The 19,507-nt window shown below is 41.0% G+C and overlaps 1 protein-coding gene across 1 annotated transcript; it reads right to left on the bottom strand.

Annotated features, from left to right (window-relative positions):
* Window positions 1-8,826: 8,826 nt before the first annotated feature.
* Window positions 8,827-11,552, bottom strand: LOC120593623 (calcitonin gene-related peptide 2-like). Its single transcript, XM_039851525.1, has 3 exons — window positions 11,347-11,552; window positions 10,458-10,589; window positions 8,827-8,986 (listed from the first exon to the last, which is right to left on the bottom strand). The coding sequence occupies exons 1-3, from the start codon at window positions 11,550-11,552 to the stop codon at window positions 8,827-8,829; spliced, it is 498 nt and encodes a 165-aa protein (XP_039707459.1).
* Between the last annotated feature and the right edge of the window lie 7,955 nt (window positions 11,553-19,507).

The raw sequence follows: 19,507 nt of genomic DNA, 5'->3' as shown, positions 1-19,507 counted from the left end.
CTCGCATCACATCGCTCCCCCTCTAGGTTGGCGGCCTCCCTACTCAGGGATACCTAACTTCCAAGATGCACTTATTCACCTTTCCTTTTTAACTAGTGGGGCACCACTTCCACAAGCGAATAAAAACTTGAGATGAGAACTGAGTGTGTAAAACTCGCTCTCCGCAGGCCCACTGGCAAGGGGGCGGAGGAACCCCGGGAATGGAAGAACTGCGGGTGCGCGTCAAGTACAGAGGCAGGGGAGGCACGTGAAGCAAGGGACCCACAGGGCTCAGAATGGTGGATCCTGAGCTCGGTGTGTCCTGGAGCCTAGCAACAGGTAGACCCTGATGAGACCCAGTCCGGGCTGTGGGTCCCGAGCCCTGGCCAAGCTTTCCGTGCAGAGTTGCAGGGTCAAATTGTCAAAGGCGGCAGGCATAGTGGATACTCTGTCGTGTAGAAATTGCACACTGCCACTTGAGGCTCTGGTAGGTGAGCCTCCTCTCAGGTGCCAAATACTGTTGAGGAAATACTTCCACTTTCAAAATGAGATTTCTAACATATGAACCTTCTGAAATCATTTGTAAGTGTGTGTGTTCATAAATTGCATTTTCCTGAGGAGAACCATAGCTTTCACCAGCACAGTGATGGCTGCAAAGTGGTTAAACGATGACTACTCTAGAATCCAATTTCATGGCCATGTCACTTTGTGGACTCAGACCTCTACCCCTGACAGCCAGGTGTGCCTTCATCCTTCAAAGCTAACATTTATTCCACACTCCGAAATCTTTGGTGTTTACAAAGCACTGGCTGGTGGTGTAGAGCATGAGAATCAGGGTTTGCCCCAAGAAGGTGCTAGAGTAGCCTCCAGCAATTTCAAGCTTTACTTTAAAGGTCTTCCCAGATAGATAGGGAGAGACTGAGATTAACTCATTCATTAAGCAAGGACTCTGAATTTGTAAAACTGCTTCCTGCTGAGTTAGGAGCTGGTTCTTTGAGAGGTTTAATAAAGTTGACATAACCCTGGCTAGACTCACTAAAGAAAAAAGAGAAAGGACACAAATAAACAAAATCAGGGATGAAAAAGGAGGAAATTATGACTGACATCGCAGAAATACAAAGGATCATACAAGAATAGTATGAAAAAGTATATAACACGAAATTTAATAACCTAGAAGAAATGGACCAGTATTTAGAAAGATACAACCTTCTTAGACTGAATCAAGAAGAGCTGGAAAATCTAAATATACTGATCAGCAGTATGGAAATTGAAACAATCATCAAAAACCTACCAAAAAGTAAAAGTCCAAGACCAGATGGCTTCACCAGAGAATTCTACCAAACATTCAAAGAAGATCTAATTCCTATTCTCCTCAATCTCTTCCAAAAAATCGAATGGAGGCAATACTTCCTAAGTCATTTTATGAGGCCAATTTACCAAAACTTGGTAAAGATAACACAGAACGAGAAAACTACAGACCAATATCTCTCATGAACATATATGCAAAAAATCCTAAATAAGATACTAGCGAACCAAATACAGCAACATGTTAAAAAGATTTTATATATATATATATATATATACACACATGTTTTGAAGAGTATAAATATATTATGAGTATAGGATTTAGATATATATATATATATATATATATATATATATATAAAAAGAGGTTATACACCAAGATCAAGTGGGCTTCATTCCAGGAGCACAAGGATGGTTCGACATACACAAATTGATTAATGTGATATACCACATAAACAAATTAAAAAATAAGAATCATATGATCGTACCGATAGATGCAAAAAAGCTTTTGACAAGATACAGCATCCATTTATGATCAAAACAGTTAACAAAATCAGTATAGAAGGAAAATACCTTAACATAATAAAGGCCATGTGACATAACCTCAGCTAACATTATACTTAATGGTGAAAAACTAAAATCATTTTCTCTAAGATCAGGAACAAGACACGGTTGTCCACTATCACCACTGTTATCCAGTATAAAACTGGAGGTCCTAGGCAGTGCAATCAGGCAAGACAAAGACATAAAATGCATCCAAATAGGAAATGAATGACATGTCACTATTGTCTCTATTTACAGATGACATGATTCTCTATATAGAAAACTCTACAGACTCCACAAGAACACTACTAGAAACAATAAACAAGAACACTACTAGAAACTATAAACAAGAACACTACTAGAAACAATAAACCAATACAGTACAGTTTCTGGATACAATATCACTGTTCAAAAATCCATAGCGTTCCTATACTCTAATAATGAAGCGTCAGAAAAAGAAGTTGAAAAAATAATTCCTTTTGCAATTGCAATGAAAAGAATAAAATACCTAGGAATAAATTTAATGAAACACATGAAGGACCTATATAATGAAAACTACTAAACCCTCTTAAAAGAAATCGAAGAAGATACAAGAAATGGAAAGATATTCCGTGTTCTTGGATTGGAAGAATCAACATAGTTAAAATGATCATATTGCCTACAGCATTATATAGATTTAATGCAATCCCCATCAAAATCCCATCACCATTTTTTAAAGAAATAGAACGAAAAAATCATCAGATTTGTATGGAAGCACAAAAGACCCCGAATTGCTAGAGCCATTCTGAGAAAAAAAACAAGGCTGAAGTCATCACTCTACCTGACTTCAAATTATACTTCAAAGTGATAGTAATCAAAACAGTATGGTACTGGTAGAAAACAGACACACGGCCCAGTATGGAGGTTCCTCCAAAAACTAAGAAGTGATCAACATATGATCCAACAATCCCTATACTGGATATTTACCCCAAAGACTTGAAAACTCATATCCAAAAGGAGATTTGCACACCGATGTTCATAGCAGCATTATTCACAGTGGCCAGGACATGGAAGCAACCGAAGTGTCCTACATTAGATGATTGGCTAAAGAAGCTGCGGTATATATATATATGTATATATACAATGGAATATTACTCAGCCATAAGAAGAGATGAAATACTGCCATTTGCGACAACATGGATGGACCTGGAGATAATCATACTGAGCAAAATAAACCAGATAGAAAAGATTGAAAATCAGATGATATCACATATATGGGTGATATAAAGCAACAAATGAACAGGACGGAGACTCATAGGCATGGACAATGGACTAGTGGTTACCAGAAGGTAGGGGGTGGGGAAGGAGGGGAGAGGTAGACAGGGTAAAAGAAGTCAAATATAGGGGGTTAGGGGGAGGGTGAAGTGGATAAAGGGGTTCAAATATATGGTAGCTGAAGGAAACTGGACTTTGGTTGGTAATTACACAATAGAATATATAGACGTCAAATTATATTGTACACCTGAAAATTATATAACTGTTTTAACCAATGTCACCCCAATAAACTTAATTTAAAAAATAAAGGAAGAAAAATAAAATAAAGAAATCAAGGGACAAAAAACAACAACAACAACAACAACACCAGAAATAAAAAATAGTAACAACTACATTCCTATCAGTAAGTACCATAGATGGAAAAGAATTAAGTGGCCCAACCAAAAGATCGAGTGGCTGAAAAGATAAGAAAACAAGAGCCCTACATAAGAAAAGGAAGGGGATGGAAAAAGATATTGCTTTGAATGACCTATAAGGTATTTAAGTCAGACAGAGAAAGATAAACACTGCATGATTTCACTTATATGCGGAATCTAAGGAATAAAAAGAACAAATTAATCAAAAACAGACTCACAAATATAGTGGACAATTTGGTGACGGACATGGGGGAGGTGAGGTTGGGGGCTGGAAGAATGGGGTGAAGGGTAAAAGAAGCTCAAATAGTAGCTGATGGATGGTCACGGGGATGGGGAGCATGGCACAGGGAATGCAGTTAGCATTAATACCTTGCCTAGGTGGAGGGTCACAGGAGGGAGAGAGCAATTGGGGAGAGTGTTTTACGAACTATATAGGTGTCTAACCAATGTACTGTATCCTTGAAAGTAATTAAATAATTTTGAAAAAAGAAAATAAGCTCTTTAAAAAAAGATTCAAAACCTTGGTAGATGATGCCTATATACCCCTCTTCATGGGATCTCCTTCCCACCACCTCAAAGTTAATCACTTTTTTAAATGTGATGTTTATACTTCCTACACATGACTGAATAGTTTTACTATATATATATATATATATATATATAGTAAAACTATATAGTAAAAACTATTCATATATATATGTTTATTTATATTTATTTATTTATTTATTTATATATATATTTACTATATATATTTATTTATCTCTATAATATATGTAGTAATGTTATGTATGTTTTAAATTTAATATAAATGGTATAATCTGGTATATATACCCTGCGGTTTGCTTTGTTTAATATTCAGTATTATATGTGAGATTTATACAGCTTGATACCTAACCTATATTTATATTAATCATTGTGTAGTATATTGTATATCAGTTATAGAAATAAAATGTGATTAATTTATCTAAGATATATTATTCCAAGTTCAGCAGCTAGAGACTGGAACTGAAACAAAATAAACATTCCTGAAGATGATCTTAAGGAGACAAAATGAAAATGAATTTGTAAAAAAAAGAAAAGTAAATTCGATAAATTGGCCATTGAGCAAATTAATTTCGAGCCCAACATCTCAATAAGAGAAAAAACAAGTGTATAGCAAAAATAATTTCATCAACTAATGCCCCCTGTACTAGTCTGCGCTGGAACTATAACAGAGTACCACAGGCTGGTTGGCTTAAGCAACAGAAATTTATTTGCTCTCAGTTCTGGATGTTGGAAGCACAAGATCAAAGTCCCATAGTGTAAGTGTGTAGTAAAGACTTTTCCTGTCCTATAAAAGGCTTTGTGCTTGCATGGCGAGAAAAAGAGATCTCTGAGATCTCTTCCTTTTTTTTATAGGGACACCAGACCTATCATATTACGGCCCCTCCCTTTACGACCTCATCTAACCTTAGTTACCTCCCTAAAGGTCCTATATCCCAACATAGTCACGTTGGGGGTTAAGGCTTCAGTATATGAATTTTAAGGAGACACACTCACTCTATAACACTCTTAAATTGTATATACCGTTTAGCTATTGCCACAACAGTGTTACATGAAAAGAACCTCAAAATCTCAAACACATATATTTATTTTTCTGGCTCATGGGTATGTGATAGGGATGAGGATGATCTGAGCTGGTGATGGCTGCATGTGGATCCAGGCTGCAGGTCAGGTTTAGGTCCACAGGTCTCATTTTGGAACCCAGGCTAAAAGGGCAAAGGACACTGGAGGCATGTTCTTTCCAGGGTGATGGCTGAAGCTCAAGCGCACAAACCCAATAGCCACATAAACACATTTCAAGCCTTGGCTTGCGCCATGTCTTCCAAAATCCTATTGGCCAAATCACATCACTTGGCCAGTCTCCAAAACAAAGGGGCAGGGATGTCATGTAGCGACTGCATGTGTAAGCATATATAATACTACCAGGGCATAGTGAAGAATTGGAAACTATAATTCAGTCAGCCACAGCATATGCTCTTGAGCTCTGTTTGGTCTGAGTTTTAATTGACATTAAAAGACATTCTTTTGCCGCAATGGCCTAAGTGGGTTGTGTATAAAGCCTGGTGCTGTAGCCACACCAAAATTTGGTCTCTCCATGTTGTGCTTTGATTGTCTATGTACTCCTTACATCAATTCCTGGGATTCTGAGCCAGTGCATCCACTTCTGTTTTGAGGGTTCAAACTGATCATACTCTTTCACTCTTGGAGTTCTGAGTCAATTGAGAACTAACTAGAAATCTTATGAAAATTCAATACAGCATTAGCTCTATAATAGGTGAAGCTGCCTTGGACTACAGACTAAAATAGTCTTCCCGTTATTTCCACTCCTGATGTGAATTCACCCACCTGGTCATAGATATCACTCCTAGAGAGCACCCTGCCAGGCTGTTTTGTTTACTGCAGGAGAAGAAGAAAAGCTGGTGATATTGATCCAGAGGAGGAGAAATGTGGGGTGAGAAGAGTGGCCAAACTGAAGCTATAGTCCTTGTGGAGGCCTCGAGAGAGGAAACAGAGTCACCGATAACTGGCAGCCATCCCAGAAGTCTTCAGGCATTTGAGTGATTCACTATCCAGGTGATATAACTCCTGGAGATGAAGGTCCTTGAGCAACTCCACCTGAAGAAAATTAGGCCAAGAGGGAACCTGAGAGTTGACCACGAACGTAAAAGAGAAAAGGACTTCATTCATCAGATAAATATTTATTGAGTGCTACCTCGTACCAGGCATACTGTTCTGTCTGTAGGGGATTCTGCAGTTAATGAAATAGCCACATCCCTCCCTGTCCATGTGGAACTTACATTGTTCATAGGATGGGGTACAAACTTTATACTAAATAAGAGGAAAAAAATATATGTGTGTGTGTGTGTATATATATGTGTATTATATATATATACACACACACACACACATATACTATGATAGAAGGTAAAAAGTGGCAAAGAGAAAAAAATAAAGCAGGAAGAAAAGGTTTAGGATGTGTTGGCAGGGTGGGATACACTTTCAGAAAGATGTCCAGGGTAGGTGACATTTGAGTAAAGATCTGGGGAAAATGGGGCCATGGGTAGGAGCATTCTGCACAGAGGTACGAAACCAGCATGTGCAAGCACTTGAAGGGGTTGATGCTTGGGGATGGGGGATGAGGAATAGTAATAAGGCTAGTGTGTGGGGGAGTAGAGGAGGCCAGGCAGCTCATGGGGCAGGCGGTGAGAAGAGAGGAAGGGAAGATCAACTCGGACCTTGCGAGCCATTGCAGTGCTCCAGGTATTTACTGTGCGAGGCGATGGGTCAACGCAGTACTTTGTGCATAAGGGAGACATGGTTTGATCGACCTTGTACGCAAATGTTAGGCTGCAGTGTGGAGTCCAGACTGAATGAGAGCAGGGGTCATAATTCTATGTGCTCCTGAGGAAATACTTGGAGTCAATGGATGGAACGGGCTGATGTTTCTAATCAAACAACCGCAATTAATACACTGTCTAACACTGAAACTGACTGCCCAGGAACCCCGGGAGTTACAGTCAGCGGCTTGTCACTGGCAGTGCCAGCAGATGCCAGGGATGTTGATGCTGGGAAATTCCTACCTTGAATAAAGTGTTATAGCCGACGACACCTCAAATTTCTTCCAATACCAAGCATCTGATTCCACAGCATGGATCACTACAGTCACCCCCCAGTTAGAATGTAGCTCCACAAATGCACAGAGTTTTGTCTGTTTTGTTCATTGCTTTATTTCTGGTGCCTCATATAGTGTCATGAACATAGCAGGCACTCAGTATTTGTTAAATGTATGAATGTTTTCGTTATACTACAGGACTTTGAGCAATGTACATTTCTTCTCTCCCTGTCGAAGAATAAAAAAGTTGTGTTGGATGGCATCTGATTACCCTTATAGGTCTGCCAGTCTGTGACCCCATTTCAGAATCTAATCCATTGTTTCTTAGAGGTTTTGCAGGCTATGAGTGTATGGAGGGTGTTTATGGCGAGGAAAGGCAGGGATGGGTAAGGGCCAATCTGAATTCAGGAGAAGTGAACAGATAACCTTTGGAGCTGGAGCTGGGGGCCCGGGCACTCTGAAAATACATGTGAATTGTCTCTTTGAGATGCACAGGGCCTGATTGCAATAAGGGATATTTCCTAGAATCTGAGGGTACAGGATACTGAGGACCCATCTCCAGCATGTTGCCTTTGCCTCATCTGAGTCAGCCTGGTCAACAAAGTGTTCACAGGTCCCTGAGGCTCTCCTGGGAAAAACAGCAGAAATAGCAGCGGGATTCCTTTTTAGTTGTATCAACTTCAATTTTTTATCTTGAGACAGTTCACAAATGATGAGATTTCTTTAAAGAAAGGGTTCCATTGAGGCACAGCATTACCATGTGTCCGCAGACACCCAGGAGGCAGAAATGCCATGGTTCCCTGAGGTTTAGCAAAATTGCCAACATCAACAGGTTGGCTGAGGGGGCCCAGACTTGCTACCAGATAAGCCAATAAGACATGCTGTCACAGTTATTGAATACAGAATAAAATTAAAAAAAGATGCACACTAGGTAAATGCAATAGCTTTATTATTCGTTTAGCTTTAATTTATTTTAAAGAGAAAACTATTTCAATATTAAGCAGCATGCATACATATGTATCTTCTATGCTTTTCTCTAAGTTGCTTTCATTGTAAATTAAAAGTAGAGTTCAGCTTCATGGTGATCTAGGAGAAAAAACCAACAGCTGAAATTTAGTTACTTATTAGTTGTGAGGCTATTGACACCTATTATTTCATTTACTCTTTACATTAATACTAGCAGGTAGGTACTATTATTGCCCTCGATTTACGGATGGGGAAATTGAGGCTCAGAGAGAGTATCTGGTCCACGGCCATATCAGTAGCAGAGGGCAAACACAGTTCTTGACCCCAGGTGTATGCTCTGAACTCAGATGTACACGACATCATTATGTATAGTCTAAAGGGTAGTGTCATTACCTTTCAAACTCAAATGCTAGAATAATCACAATCATAACTGTAGGGACCAGTGTTTTAAATAAACAAGATCTATATTTTCTGGCATATGACCTCAGTGTCACAGGGAGACACTGGAAAAACAGAAATGAACTCCAAATCTCAGGGTTTCAGCTATCAGACTCTATCCTTTTCTGGACACTGGGTGGGCACCTTCCCCTGTGGACTTTTTTTTACAATACAGGCCCAGGGTGGGTTAGTGTGTGGACTGCACCCCTGCAAACCATCCTCCCATCCAACAGTGCAAGGGCAGTTACCTTACAGGAGTCATTTAGTTGCTCACTTCTCAAGGTCCTTGCGGCGACGGCCATAGTAAGTGGTGCGTGCGCCGGTGGGCATGAAGTCATCCTTCAATACACCCCCACGTTTGCCTAGCTTGTCTGCTAGGTTTTTGGTCACACAGGTGGAAGTTTTGCATTCTCTCTTCTGGGTAGCGATGCTGATTAATAGGATGGAGAAAAAGAGAGGACCTGTCAGTGAGAGGTTGAGGGCCTGGGGGCAGGAGAGCCCACCCCATGGGACCATCATGGTAAAATTATTGCTCTAAGAGGGGCCAATTAACCTTATGTCTTTCATATCAACACAATCATCACAGCAGAAAAATCATAGACCATTAGGGAAAATGGCATTATCACTTCTCATAGATATTCCCATCGGTGTCAGAAAACCCAAAGGTGGCTCTGGCGACTGGCCATGGGACACAAAGCTATAACAGTCCATCTTTCCTGTATAAATAAGCTAAAAACCAATGAAGGCTTATAAGACTGGAAAGAATTATGGTGCCACATCCAACACCATTCTTAAGTACCTGGAGGTTACATCTCATTCATGGGAAACATGTACTTCTTAGGAAAAAGAAAATTACTATCTTACCTGGAAGAGGATGAGAGTTTGCATCATTAAGAACCAGAGGTTTTTATGTGCCGCTTAGCACATACCTGTTCTTGCTACTTGAGGTTGGTCACAAAGACCACCCACCATGCCCTGTGTCCAGCTAGCCTGGGTCTAAGGCTTCTTCTCAGACAGGTCCTTGAATTCATGAAACCTGGGGTTAGACCAGAGCAATAACCACCACCACTACAGCTCAGTGCTTTTTAGAAATACATCTTTATTCTTCCATGACAAGCAGATTCAGAAACAGCACTTTGAAGTTCTGTTGTGAAATCCTCAGGCACACTCAGGGCTAGCCTCTCCCTCCCTCATCTCTTCCTATGTGATTTTCTTCTAGCCTGTATATTTTGCTCTTTCCTCCTTCTGTATGAGATTCTAAATATCCACAAAAAGCCACTGGTATCATCCCAAGGAGCAACCAGAGAGGACCACATATAGTACCACATAGAAAGGAAGCAAAAAGGGAAATTAGAAAGGAGAGCTAGGATTTAGTAGGCATCTTGGGGAATGTCATCATATGGGTTGCGGTCTCTCTCCAAGCCACCAGCCATGACCCCAATTGCAGTATGAGAGAATGTGTGAAACTTGTTGTGGTTCTACATGTATGTGCCAGGCACGTATGTACTCAGATTACTTCACTGCTTCGATCTGAAACTGTCCAGGCTACAGAAAAAAGACATGACAGATGGTGACATACCTCCATGGGCATTTACACACAAGTCTATACCAGTGAGGAGTTACTTAGAGCTGGGGCAGGAGGGGCTGGCAGGAAGGTGGCTCACACATCACAACAGCTTTCTAAGTTGGATCTTTTTATATGTGATGTAACTATAGTCTCTCCACCTGACCCTCTGTCTTCAGGGGAGCCTCAGACCTGCTGGGCCCCAGATCAGGGTGAACAGTGATAGCCTGCTGATCACCTATCTAGTTGTATTCTCTCCACCTCTCAGGATATATCTGCCTGGACATGAGTAGAGTGAGGGATAGGATACCCTCTGTGAGCAGGTATAGAGCCTCACCTGAATCTCCCTGTCTCCTGCTCCAGCTCATTGATCTTCTGCTGTGCATAGTCTCTCACCATTGCAGCCAGTATGAGGCACAATTCCTTCTCATTGAGTGAAGCAGAACCCAGGTGGTTGTCCAAAATAGACCTAGAGAGAGGAAGCAAACCCAGTACAGGCTCTGAGCCTCTGCCTACTCCATCCTCAGGATAAGCAACCAGGTTTCCTCATTTCTGCCACTTCCCTTGAGGATGTGGCCACATCTTCAGTCAATGGATAGAACATGAGGCCAGCGTCTTTCTAAAAATGTTACTTGGCCAGGAGTCAGGCTCTTTTCTGATCACGAATTGCTTTGCTGGAACTGGATCATACAGGCTTGTCAAAGCTTATGGTGAGATTTTCAGGAATTTTATGTGCTTTGTGTAAGAGCCATTATTAAAAATTAAATAAAACATAGTTTGAATCAGAAAAATGATTTATTCCAATAAATATAATTGTATAAGGGTGAGAAACTAGATTAATAGATCATATATTAGAATTATTAACAACAAATTCATTGGCAAAGTAGTTAGCTGATTGGATGCAATTTATTTCCCAAATTGTAGTTGAATTCGATAAATAGGTTTCCTATGGATACAAATGTTTGGTAAAAGGCAATGAAAGCGTTCTGTGAGACTCAAAGAGGTATATGAAACTTACAATAAAGAGCATTGTATATCTTATTTCTATTTGTAAATTGTGTACAACACATCTTCAAATCGTAAAAACTTATATGTAGGCTTACATACATACAGTTTTTTCCCAAAGAGTGGCTGTTAAACATTCAGCACACCATAATTGAGAGCACAGAATTGTTTGATTTCAAGCACAGTGGGAGGAGATTGTGCTCCTGGCAGGGCTGTCTTACCTGAATGGTGCTGCCTGGAGGACACCTGCCTGGTACAGGACCAAGATGCCAAGAGCCAGAAAGGGAGAATACTTCCAGAAGCTCATGATTTCGATCTGCAAGGAAAAAATTACATCGCCCGTCCAGCGGTAACACATCCTAGGTCTCCGTTGAGGACAGCCTTGGAGCACCCTGTCACAACAGCGTTTTCCTATAACGCAACTCATAGCGTGGGCTTTTTTTTTGCTCATACCTAGTGGCGCTGTAGGGAAAGGTAGGTAGAGAGGGGAATTTCTCTGTGGTTGAAATCGATGAGAAACTGAAGAACCAAATTCAGCTCCATTATTTATCAAAGAGACCCCTGTAGAATCAAGCTTAGCAGAGTCTTAAATTGAGACCCAGGACTTAAACCGGGGAAAAAAAACTCCCAGTTTGTGTTTGTGCCCTGGGTCGTTGAGCTTATTTGCTACCCATTTACGTTGGAGCAGGTTCCGAACCCATTTCTGGGAGACCACTAGGCAAGACACCAAATCCGTGAGCACACAGTCTGCAGAAAGCTACTCCTGCATCCTGTTCCGTGCACAATGCCTAGGGATCTCCAGCGTCAGAAATTGTAGGTCTAAGCAGCAAGAGACAGCGAGAGTGAAGCCCAGCTCTGCACAGGAAGAGGCGACCAGGGTGTCCCCGAACTGAGACTGTTCAGGGTTACCTGGAATAGCAGTCCGGGAAGAATCGCGGACTGACAGAGACAGTGAGTGAAGAGACCCAGACAAAAGTGGACAGAGACACTAAGACTGTCAGGGAGATCAACTGAGAGGAGAGAGAGAGAGGGCGGCAAGGAGAGGGAGAGATAAGTAGAATCACACAGCTAAGCAGGAGTCTTGGGGCTTACCTGGCAGCAGGTAGCAGGTGGCTTGGAGCTGAGGCAGTGGCAGCAGTGGCAGTGTTCCTGTCAGGCAAGAGCACGGTGGAAGTGGCCGCGATTCCTCCCAGCACCAGCAGCTCTTTTTATTCCCGCTGCTGTGGGTCTAGGGTGGTCCAGGAGCTCCAGGCAACCAATGAGGAGAAAGATCCGGTGTCTCGGATGGATTGTGTCACCACTTGCGTCCAGAACCTGCAGGATCCAGAAAGATGATCCCACTTGTATTTGCATTGAGGTCATTAATGGAGCGGGGCGGGGGGAGTGGTGGGGACCAAGAGGAACACCCACGAAGTGAGCGGGATTTTGAGGACAGTTTGACGTAAAGTAAATTTCACCTGTTCAGTTTCATTCCGTTTTGAAGGTTTTAAACAGGTGCCCCACTCCATCCCCAGCCAGCCCTGTGGTCTTTGTAGGGAAGGATCCAGGATTGCAGGGACTTTTGACTCCCCCAAGTCTGACTCTAGACCCCCATGCAAGTGAGGCTTGGAAGATTAATGTGTAGCAAGCAATGTTGATTCTGTGCCCAAGTAGGGTGTCTATTTCAGGCAGCTGGAATCACCCACAGAGGAGCAGGGCTTGTTACGGGAAGCAAGAGATGGAGCTGGGAGCAAGAACTTTGTCAAATTGATCTTGATTCCATCTGTACCAATTCCAGGCGGTAGGATTATGAACAAATAACTTCTCAGTGTCTCAATATAAAGGTGACCCTGAACATGGGTTTGAAATACGCAGGTCCAATTATACTTGGAGTTTTTTCAATTGATCCCGCGAAGTTCAGTTGTACTGTTCGGTATAATTGATCGCGGTTCAACTGACCTGCGCAGTTCATGCATGCGCGCAGTTCAAACCCGTGTTGTTCCAGGGGCGACTCCAAGGTTGGGAATCTGAGTACGCGTAGGGCCGACTGTAGTTATACATGGAGTTTTGACCACACAGGAGGTCGGCATCGCTAATCGCCATGTTGTTCAAGGGTCAACTGGACTCATCTTTGAAATGTGAACCATATTCCCATCTTGAAGGAATGACATGATTAGTAGTCATGTGCTACCTGCCCCCGCCCCTTCGCCCCCAGGCAGATCGGGATGTGGAAGAACTTCCGGACCACGTAGGAATTCCTTAAGATCGCGATCCATACTATAGGATTCTCCATCTTGTGTGGCTGCCTGGACGCGAGCTGGGTGGTCTGCCATGTGGGTAGAAAGAATCAACGATCCGCTAAGTCACATAGGGAAGGAGCAAAGCATAGATGCTTACCCAGACTCCAAGCCGCCCCTAGCCCTCTCCTTTTCTACTCTGCCATCCATCGCCTTTTACACATCTGCCTGCTGGAGCTATATGCCCAACTGTCACTGCTTCCGGTAGCTGTTTGCCAAGGTGTCCCAACGGCGTTCAATTCTGGACCTGTACCTTCATCTACCGCACTACAGTTCTCCACTAGAGAGCAGGGCAGGCTTGACGGAGATCGAAAGTCCCTACAGAGACGAAAACTCAGTCACTTCCAGTCATACTCTTCCACACAAACTTGTTATTGCCCACTCCCCAGAGCACAAGCACCCGCAAAACCATACTGGCACGCAAGGACATCCGAACGGGTTCATGCCAAATCGCACCCCAAAAGTGTGCTTCGGTGCTTCTCATGTGGTCATATCCACAAACCGGCATGACGGTGACCTGTTCGCATCATACCTGTCCTCACTCTCAAGAATAAACGTGCTCCATAACACCCGATTATGCAGCACTTCGACCCTCTCACACCCTGCACAGCTAGTTTCAGGACTCTTCAGCCTAAGGTTTCCGCTCCGAGCCTGCCCGGAAGGTCCCGTGTCCTGACTTGGGACCTCAGCGGGTCGAATGCAGAGAAAGCAGCTTCTCACTATCCCCAAGATCTCTGAGTCTGAGCGTGCAGCACGCGAGCCGCAGCACCTTGTACAGAGAGTCCCAGTGCGGCGAGCACAGCAGAAGTATCAGGGGGCTGTGGGAATCAGTCATGGATCCCAGCTAGGTGGTTCACCCAGGCGGAAAGAAACTAGCCCCGCGTGCGCCATAAGTGACCCGACCCACCCATCCTCACCCCAGTCCTCGGTCTCCAGAAGCCTCAGCATGCCCTAGGACTCATCTGCCTCTCATTGCTTCCCTTTCCAGACTGTTGAAACAGGGACACCTAACTTCCAAGATGCCTTTACTTAACCTTCTTCCTTAGTAACTTGTTGGCGCCACTGCCACAGGGAATAAAAGCTTGAGGCTAGGGAACTGGGTGTGTGCAACTTGCTCTCCGCAGGGCAGACTGGCAAGGCAGCAGGGAACCAGAAATGAAAGAACTGCTAGGTAGGACACAGATGTGCATCAGATAAAGAGCAGGGAAAGGCAAGTGAAGCAAGGGGCAGGGCTCAAGGTGGTGAATTCCGGGTTCAGTTGTCCTGTAGCCTGGAAGCACACAGCTGCCATTGAGACCCACGTCCCTAGCTTCCGAGCTCAGCACTTTGAGTCCTGAGCCCTGACCGAGGCTTTTTGTGCAGAGTTGCAGGGCCAAATTGGCAAAGGCAGCATACTAGGTACATTGTGGCATAGATATTGGGCATTGCCATTTGAGGCTGTTATAGGTGAGTCTTTGCTCTCAGGTGCCAAATACTAGAGATTTCTAACATGTGAACCTTCTGAAATCATTTGTAGGGGTGTGTGTCTGTAGATTGAATTTTCCTGAGGGAAGAATATTGTCTTTCACCAGTGCAATAAAGACAGCAAATGGTTGAGAAATGACTATTCTGTAAGACAATTTCCTGACCATATCCCTTGGGGGGCTCAACTCTACCCCTGATGGTCTTCAGCTTTCAAAGCCAACATTCATCCCTCACTCTGAAATCTTTGGTGGTTACAAACCAAGGGCTGGTGGTGTGGGGCAAGGGAATCAGGGTCTGCCCCCAAAAGGTGCTAGGGTGGCCCCTCCACAATTTTAAACTTTATTTTAAATGTCAATCTCTCCAGAGAGGGATGGACTGAGATTAACTCATCCCTCAAGCACTTTTAATTTGTAAAAACTTTCTCAAGTTGGTGGGTCGGGGTTGGGGGGGGGGATATAAAAAAATTCTTTTCTTTGGCACTTAGTACCATATCTGGTATACTAGTACACACTCAGGCAATATTTGTTGAATGAGTGGAAATTAATTAATTGTGGCACTTTCACCAGCCATGTCACTATTTCAAGGCTCTAATTCCAGCACACAGAAAATCTGGACCTAGTTAGGTAGAGCAGCATTCTGCCTGGATTCAGAAATTATGAGCACAAACATTTCAGTGAGACTCCTTTCATTTTACTTAGCACAGCAGGGTTGGTCTCCTGATAGAAGTTTCCAGAAATGACACAGGAAAACAAGGATGATTGGAGGGCTCTTCTGAAAGATTAGGGTCTCCTGGTGTGAAATACAAAACCATTCCTCTGAACCCATCCCTAATTTACTGAGTTAACTCAAGGATGTTTAGACTTTGGCACATGTGGATTCTTTAGACTGCTTCCAGCTATCTCTGAAACTTCTCTGAACTTCAGTACTTGAAACAGAGCATGATCTAGTGAAATTCACCAAGGACAATATGAATTTTAAAATAGTACTTGACTTATTTGGCCCTTGATTTCACAACTGTTCAACCTGAAAATTCGTATCAGTTGTAAACAATTTAGTTTGAAAAATTTTTTTCAACGTTTTCATAAACTCTAACTGTAATATTTATTTCTATTCTTTTAAGTTAGATTCCTGTGTTTTTTTTTTTAAATTTAAAAATTTTTTAAAAGATGATTTATCTGAGTGTTCCAGTGTCCCATATCTGGTTGAAAATTCTTTTGTGAGTTTCCATGCAATTAAGTGTTACACCTAAAGACTTACTCCTTTAATTCCATACAATTTGTGTGTGATATAGACTCAAGAAAAACAACAAAACTACAAATAAAACAACTGTATTATCAATAGCAACAACAACATAAATGCATTCTCTTTAGCCTAGGGAAAATTTGGAGCTGTTAAATTAACTGGAGAATTTCAACTGAAAATTGATTCTGCTGTGTTTCACATGTGAGTTTAGAAGTCATAATAAATAAAAACAAAATTGACTAAAAAAAATTCAGCAACTCTCCCAGGACTCCCCAAAGAGGTGAGGACCTAAAGGGCAAATTGCTGCCCCCAAGTTTGGAAAAACAGGTAAATATAGAAAGTAATGGTTTATCGAAGCAGACACTTACAAGGGCAAACCTTACCTGGAACCAGTGGCAGGGTAGGAAAATCTGAATAATATAACTGATGAATTGCTCAGGCTCAGTATGGACAACTCTGAAAATTAAAAACTCCTGGGGCACCTAGTCAAAGTTGAGGGCTGGGGAGGATACGTTATAAGAGATTTTTTTTTACCTCCGCAAGCTCTTCCAAGTTCTTACAGTAAATATGAAGGGAAAATCCCCTGGTGCTTCCAGGAGGGAGAGGAGAAAAGGAACCATTTTGAAATATACCAGAGGATTCTGCTTTTCTTAATAAGGCCAGCCCTCAGGAGAAACTAGTTAACCAGAGCCTAACTTGCTGGGGTATTAATTATCAGAGCCTAACAGACCTGGGGTAAGGAAAATTCCCACTTATATCCAGTTCTAGCCTTCCAAGTGGGAGAAAAGAACTCTCTATTTTAGCATACTCTAGCCACCTAAGGTGGGAGAAAATAACAAGAAACACTTGTGAAGTTTACAGTCCAGACATATACACTCATTGAAGACTGAGGCCTTCGATGGGCTTATTAATATGCTGAATACAGCTGAGGAAAGAATCTCTGAGCTTGAGGATTTTTCAATATAAACTTCCAAAACTGAAAAGCAAACAGAACAAAGACTGAAAACAAAAAAACAAACAAACAAAAACAATAGAACAGAATATCCAAGGACTGTGGGACAACTATGAAAAGTGTAACATGTATAATGGGAATATTAGAAGGAGAAGAGAGAAAGGAATAGAGGAAATATTTGAAACAATAATGACTGAGAATTTCATCAAATTACTGTCAGATATCAAGCTGTAGGCTCAGAGAACATCAGTCAAGATTAATGCCAAAAAATGACAACTGGGCACATCACTTTTTAAAGATAAAAAACAAAGAAAAAGAAATATTCTGAAAGAAACTCAAAGAAAAAACACCTTACCTATAGAGAAACAAAGATAAGAATTATATCCAACTTCTTAGAAACCATGTAAGCAAGAAAAAACAGATGAAATATGTAAAGTGTTGAGAGAAAAAAGATTCACTAACCTAAAATTCTGTACACTGTGAAATTATTCTTCAAACAGAAAGGAAAAATAAAGACTGTCTTAGACAAGCAAGTATTAAGGAATTTGTTGCCCAGTAGATTTGCCTTGCCAGAAATGTTTTTAAAAAAGTTCTTTACAAAGAAGAAAAGTAATAAGGTCAGTAACTTGGATCTACATAAAGCAGAGAAAAGCATCAAAAAAAAAGAAAATAAAAAATTTTATTTTTTAGATTTTTAATTGATCCAACAGATAATAATTTGTTCAATATAATAGTAGTGATATATTCAATAATGTATACTTATATATAGCACATATCTATATATAAATGCTTAGGTATGATATATATAAATAAAATGAATGACAGAAATTATATGTGGGACAGAAGGGAAGAATTCAGATTATTTTGTTATTTTAAAGTACTCATACTACCCATGAAGTGATATAGTGTTATTTGAAAGTGGACTTGGATTAGTTGTAAATGTATATTGAAAATTCTAGGGCAGCCACTAAAAAAGATTTAAAAAAGAGGTAACCAATATGCTAAGTAAGGAGAGAAAATGAAATGATATAAAATGCTCAATTAAAACTACAAATGGCAGAAGAAGAGTGGAAGACAAAATAAGAAACAAGAACAAGTGCGAAAAATAGAAATGGTCACAAATATGGTAGATATTAATCTAACTATATCAATAATCACTTTGAATGTCAATGGTTTAAGTGCATCAATTAGAAGAGAGAGATTGAGTGTATAAAAAAATCAAGACTCAAGTATTTACTGTCTGCAAGAAATTCTCTTTAAATATAAAGACACATACAGATTAAAAGTAAATGGATGGAAAAAATATTTACCATGCTAACACTAATTGAAAGAAAGAAGGAGTAACTATAATAATTTCAGATAGAGCAGACATCAAAGCAAAAAAATTTATCAGGGATAAAAAAGGGCATTATGTAAGGATAAAGGCATCACTCGTAAAGAGGACATAATACTCCTTAATGTGCATGTACTTAATCACAGAATGTCAAAATACATGAGGCAAAAACTTATAGAACTGCAAGGAGAAATAGATGAATCCACTATCATAACTGGAGACTTCAACACCCCTCTATCAGAAATGGACAAATCCAGCAGGCAGAAAATCAGCAAGAACATAGTTGAACTCAACAATAGCATCAATCAACTGCATATAATTGACAACTATAGACTACCACATCATCCAACGGCAACAGAATACACATTCTTCTCCAGCTCACATGAAACATTCACCAAGATTGACCATGTTCTGGCCATAAAATACACCTTAACAAATTTAAAAGAATAGAAATCATACAATACTTGCTCTCAGACCATAATGAAATTAAACTATAAATCAGGAACAGATAGATATTGGAAAATTCCAAAATATGTGGAGATTAAACAATACACTTTTATATAATACATGGGTCATTGAAGAAATCACAAGAGAAGCTTAAAAATATTTTGAGCTAAATGAAGCAAAAGCACACCTTATCAAAACACAACTATGTGACATTCTGAAAAAGACAAAACTAAGGAGAAGATAAAAATAATGAGTGATTTCCAGGGGCGAGGGTGGGAAGAGGGATGAACAAGTGGAGAAAAGAGGATTTTTCACTACACATTTGTGTAAACCCATAGCATATACAACAGCAAGAGTGAACCCTAAGGTAAACTATGAACCTTGGGTGATTATGATATATCAGCATAAGCTCATCAATTGTAGCAAATGTACTGCTCTGGCAGTACATTTGTTAATCCTGGGGGAAGCTATGCCTGTGTGAGTGCAGGGAGAATACGGCAAAGCTCTGTACCTTCCTCTCAATTTTGCCATGACCCTGAAAATTCTCTAAAAAAACAGTCTTAAAAAAATGTATTGTACTTTGTAAAAGGGGCAGAAATCAAAAATTTCCATCAGGGATATTACTGACGAACTGTGGGAAGAGATGTGAAGCTTCTGAATCAGTTCCC

The sequence above is a fragment of the Pteropus medius genome, unplaced genomic scaffold, assembly GCF_902729225.1.
Source record: "Pteropus medius unplaced genomic scaffold, Ma_sr-lr_union100, whole genome shotgun sequence".
Classification (NCBI taxonomy): Eukaryota; Metazoa; Chordata; class Mammalia; order Chiroptera; family Pteropodidae; genus Pteropus; species Pteropus medius.
Note: the sequence above shows the minus strand (reverse complement) of the source record. Positions and strands in the feature narration are given on the sequence as shown.

Excerpts from the sequence above, each read along its gene's own strand:
- LOC120593623 (XM_039851525.1), bottom strand. The coding sequence starts at position 11,552 with ATGAGTTGCGTTATAGGAAAACGCTGTTGTGACAGGGTGCTCCAAGGC. Across the intron at positions 10,590-11,346 it reads CTCCAGGCAGCACCATTCAG|GTCTATTTTGGACAACCACC; the intron begins GTAAGACAGCCC and ends TCCTCTCTCTAG. Across the intron at positions 8,987-10,457 it reads CAGGAGACAGGGAGATTCAG|CATCGCTACCCAGAAGAGAG; the intron begins GTGAGGCTCTAT and ends CCTATTAATCAG.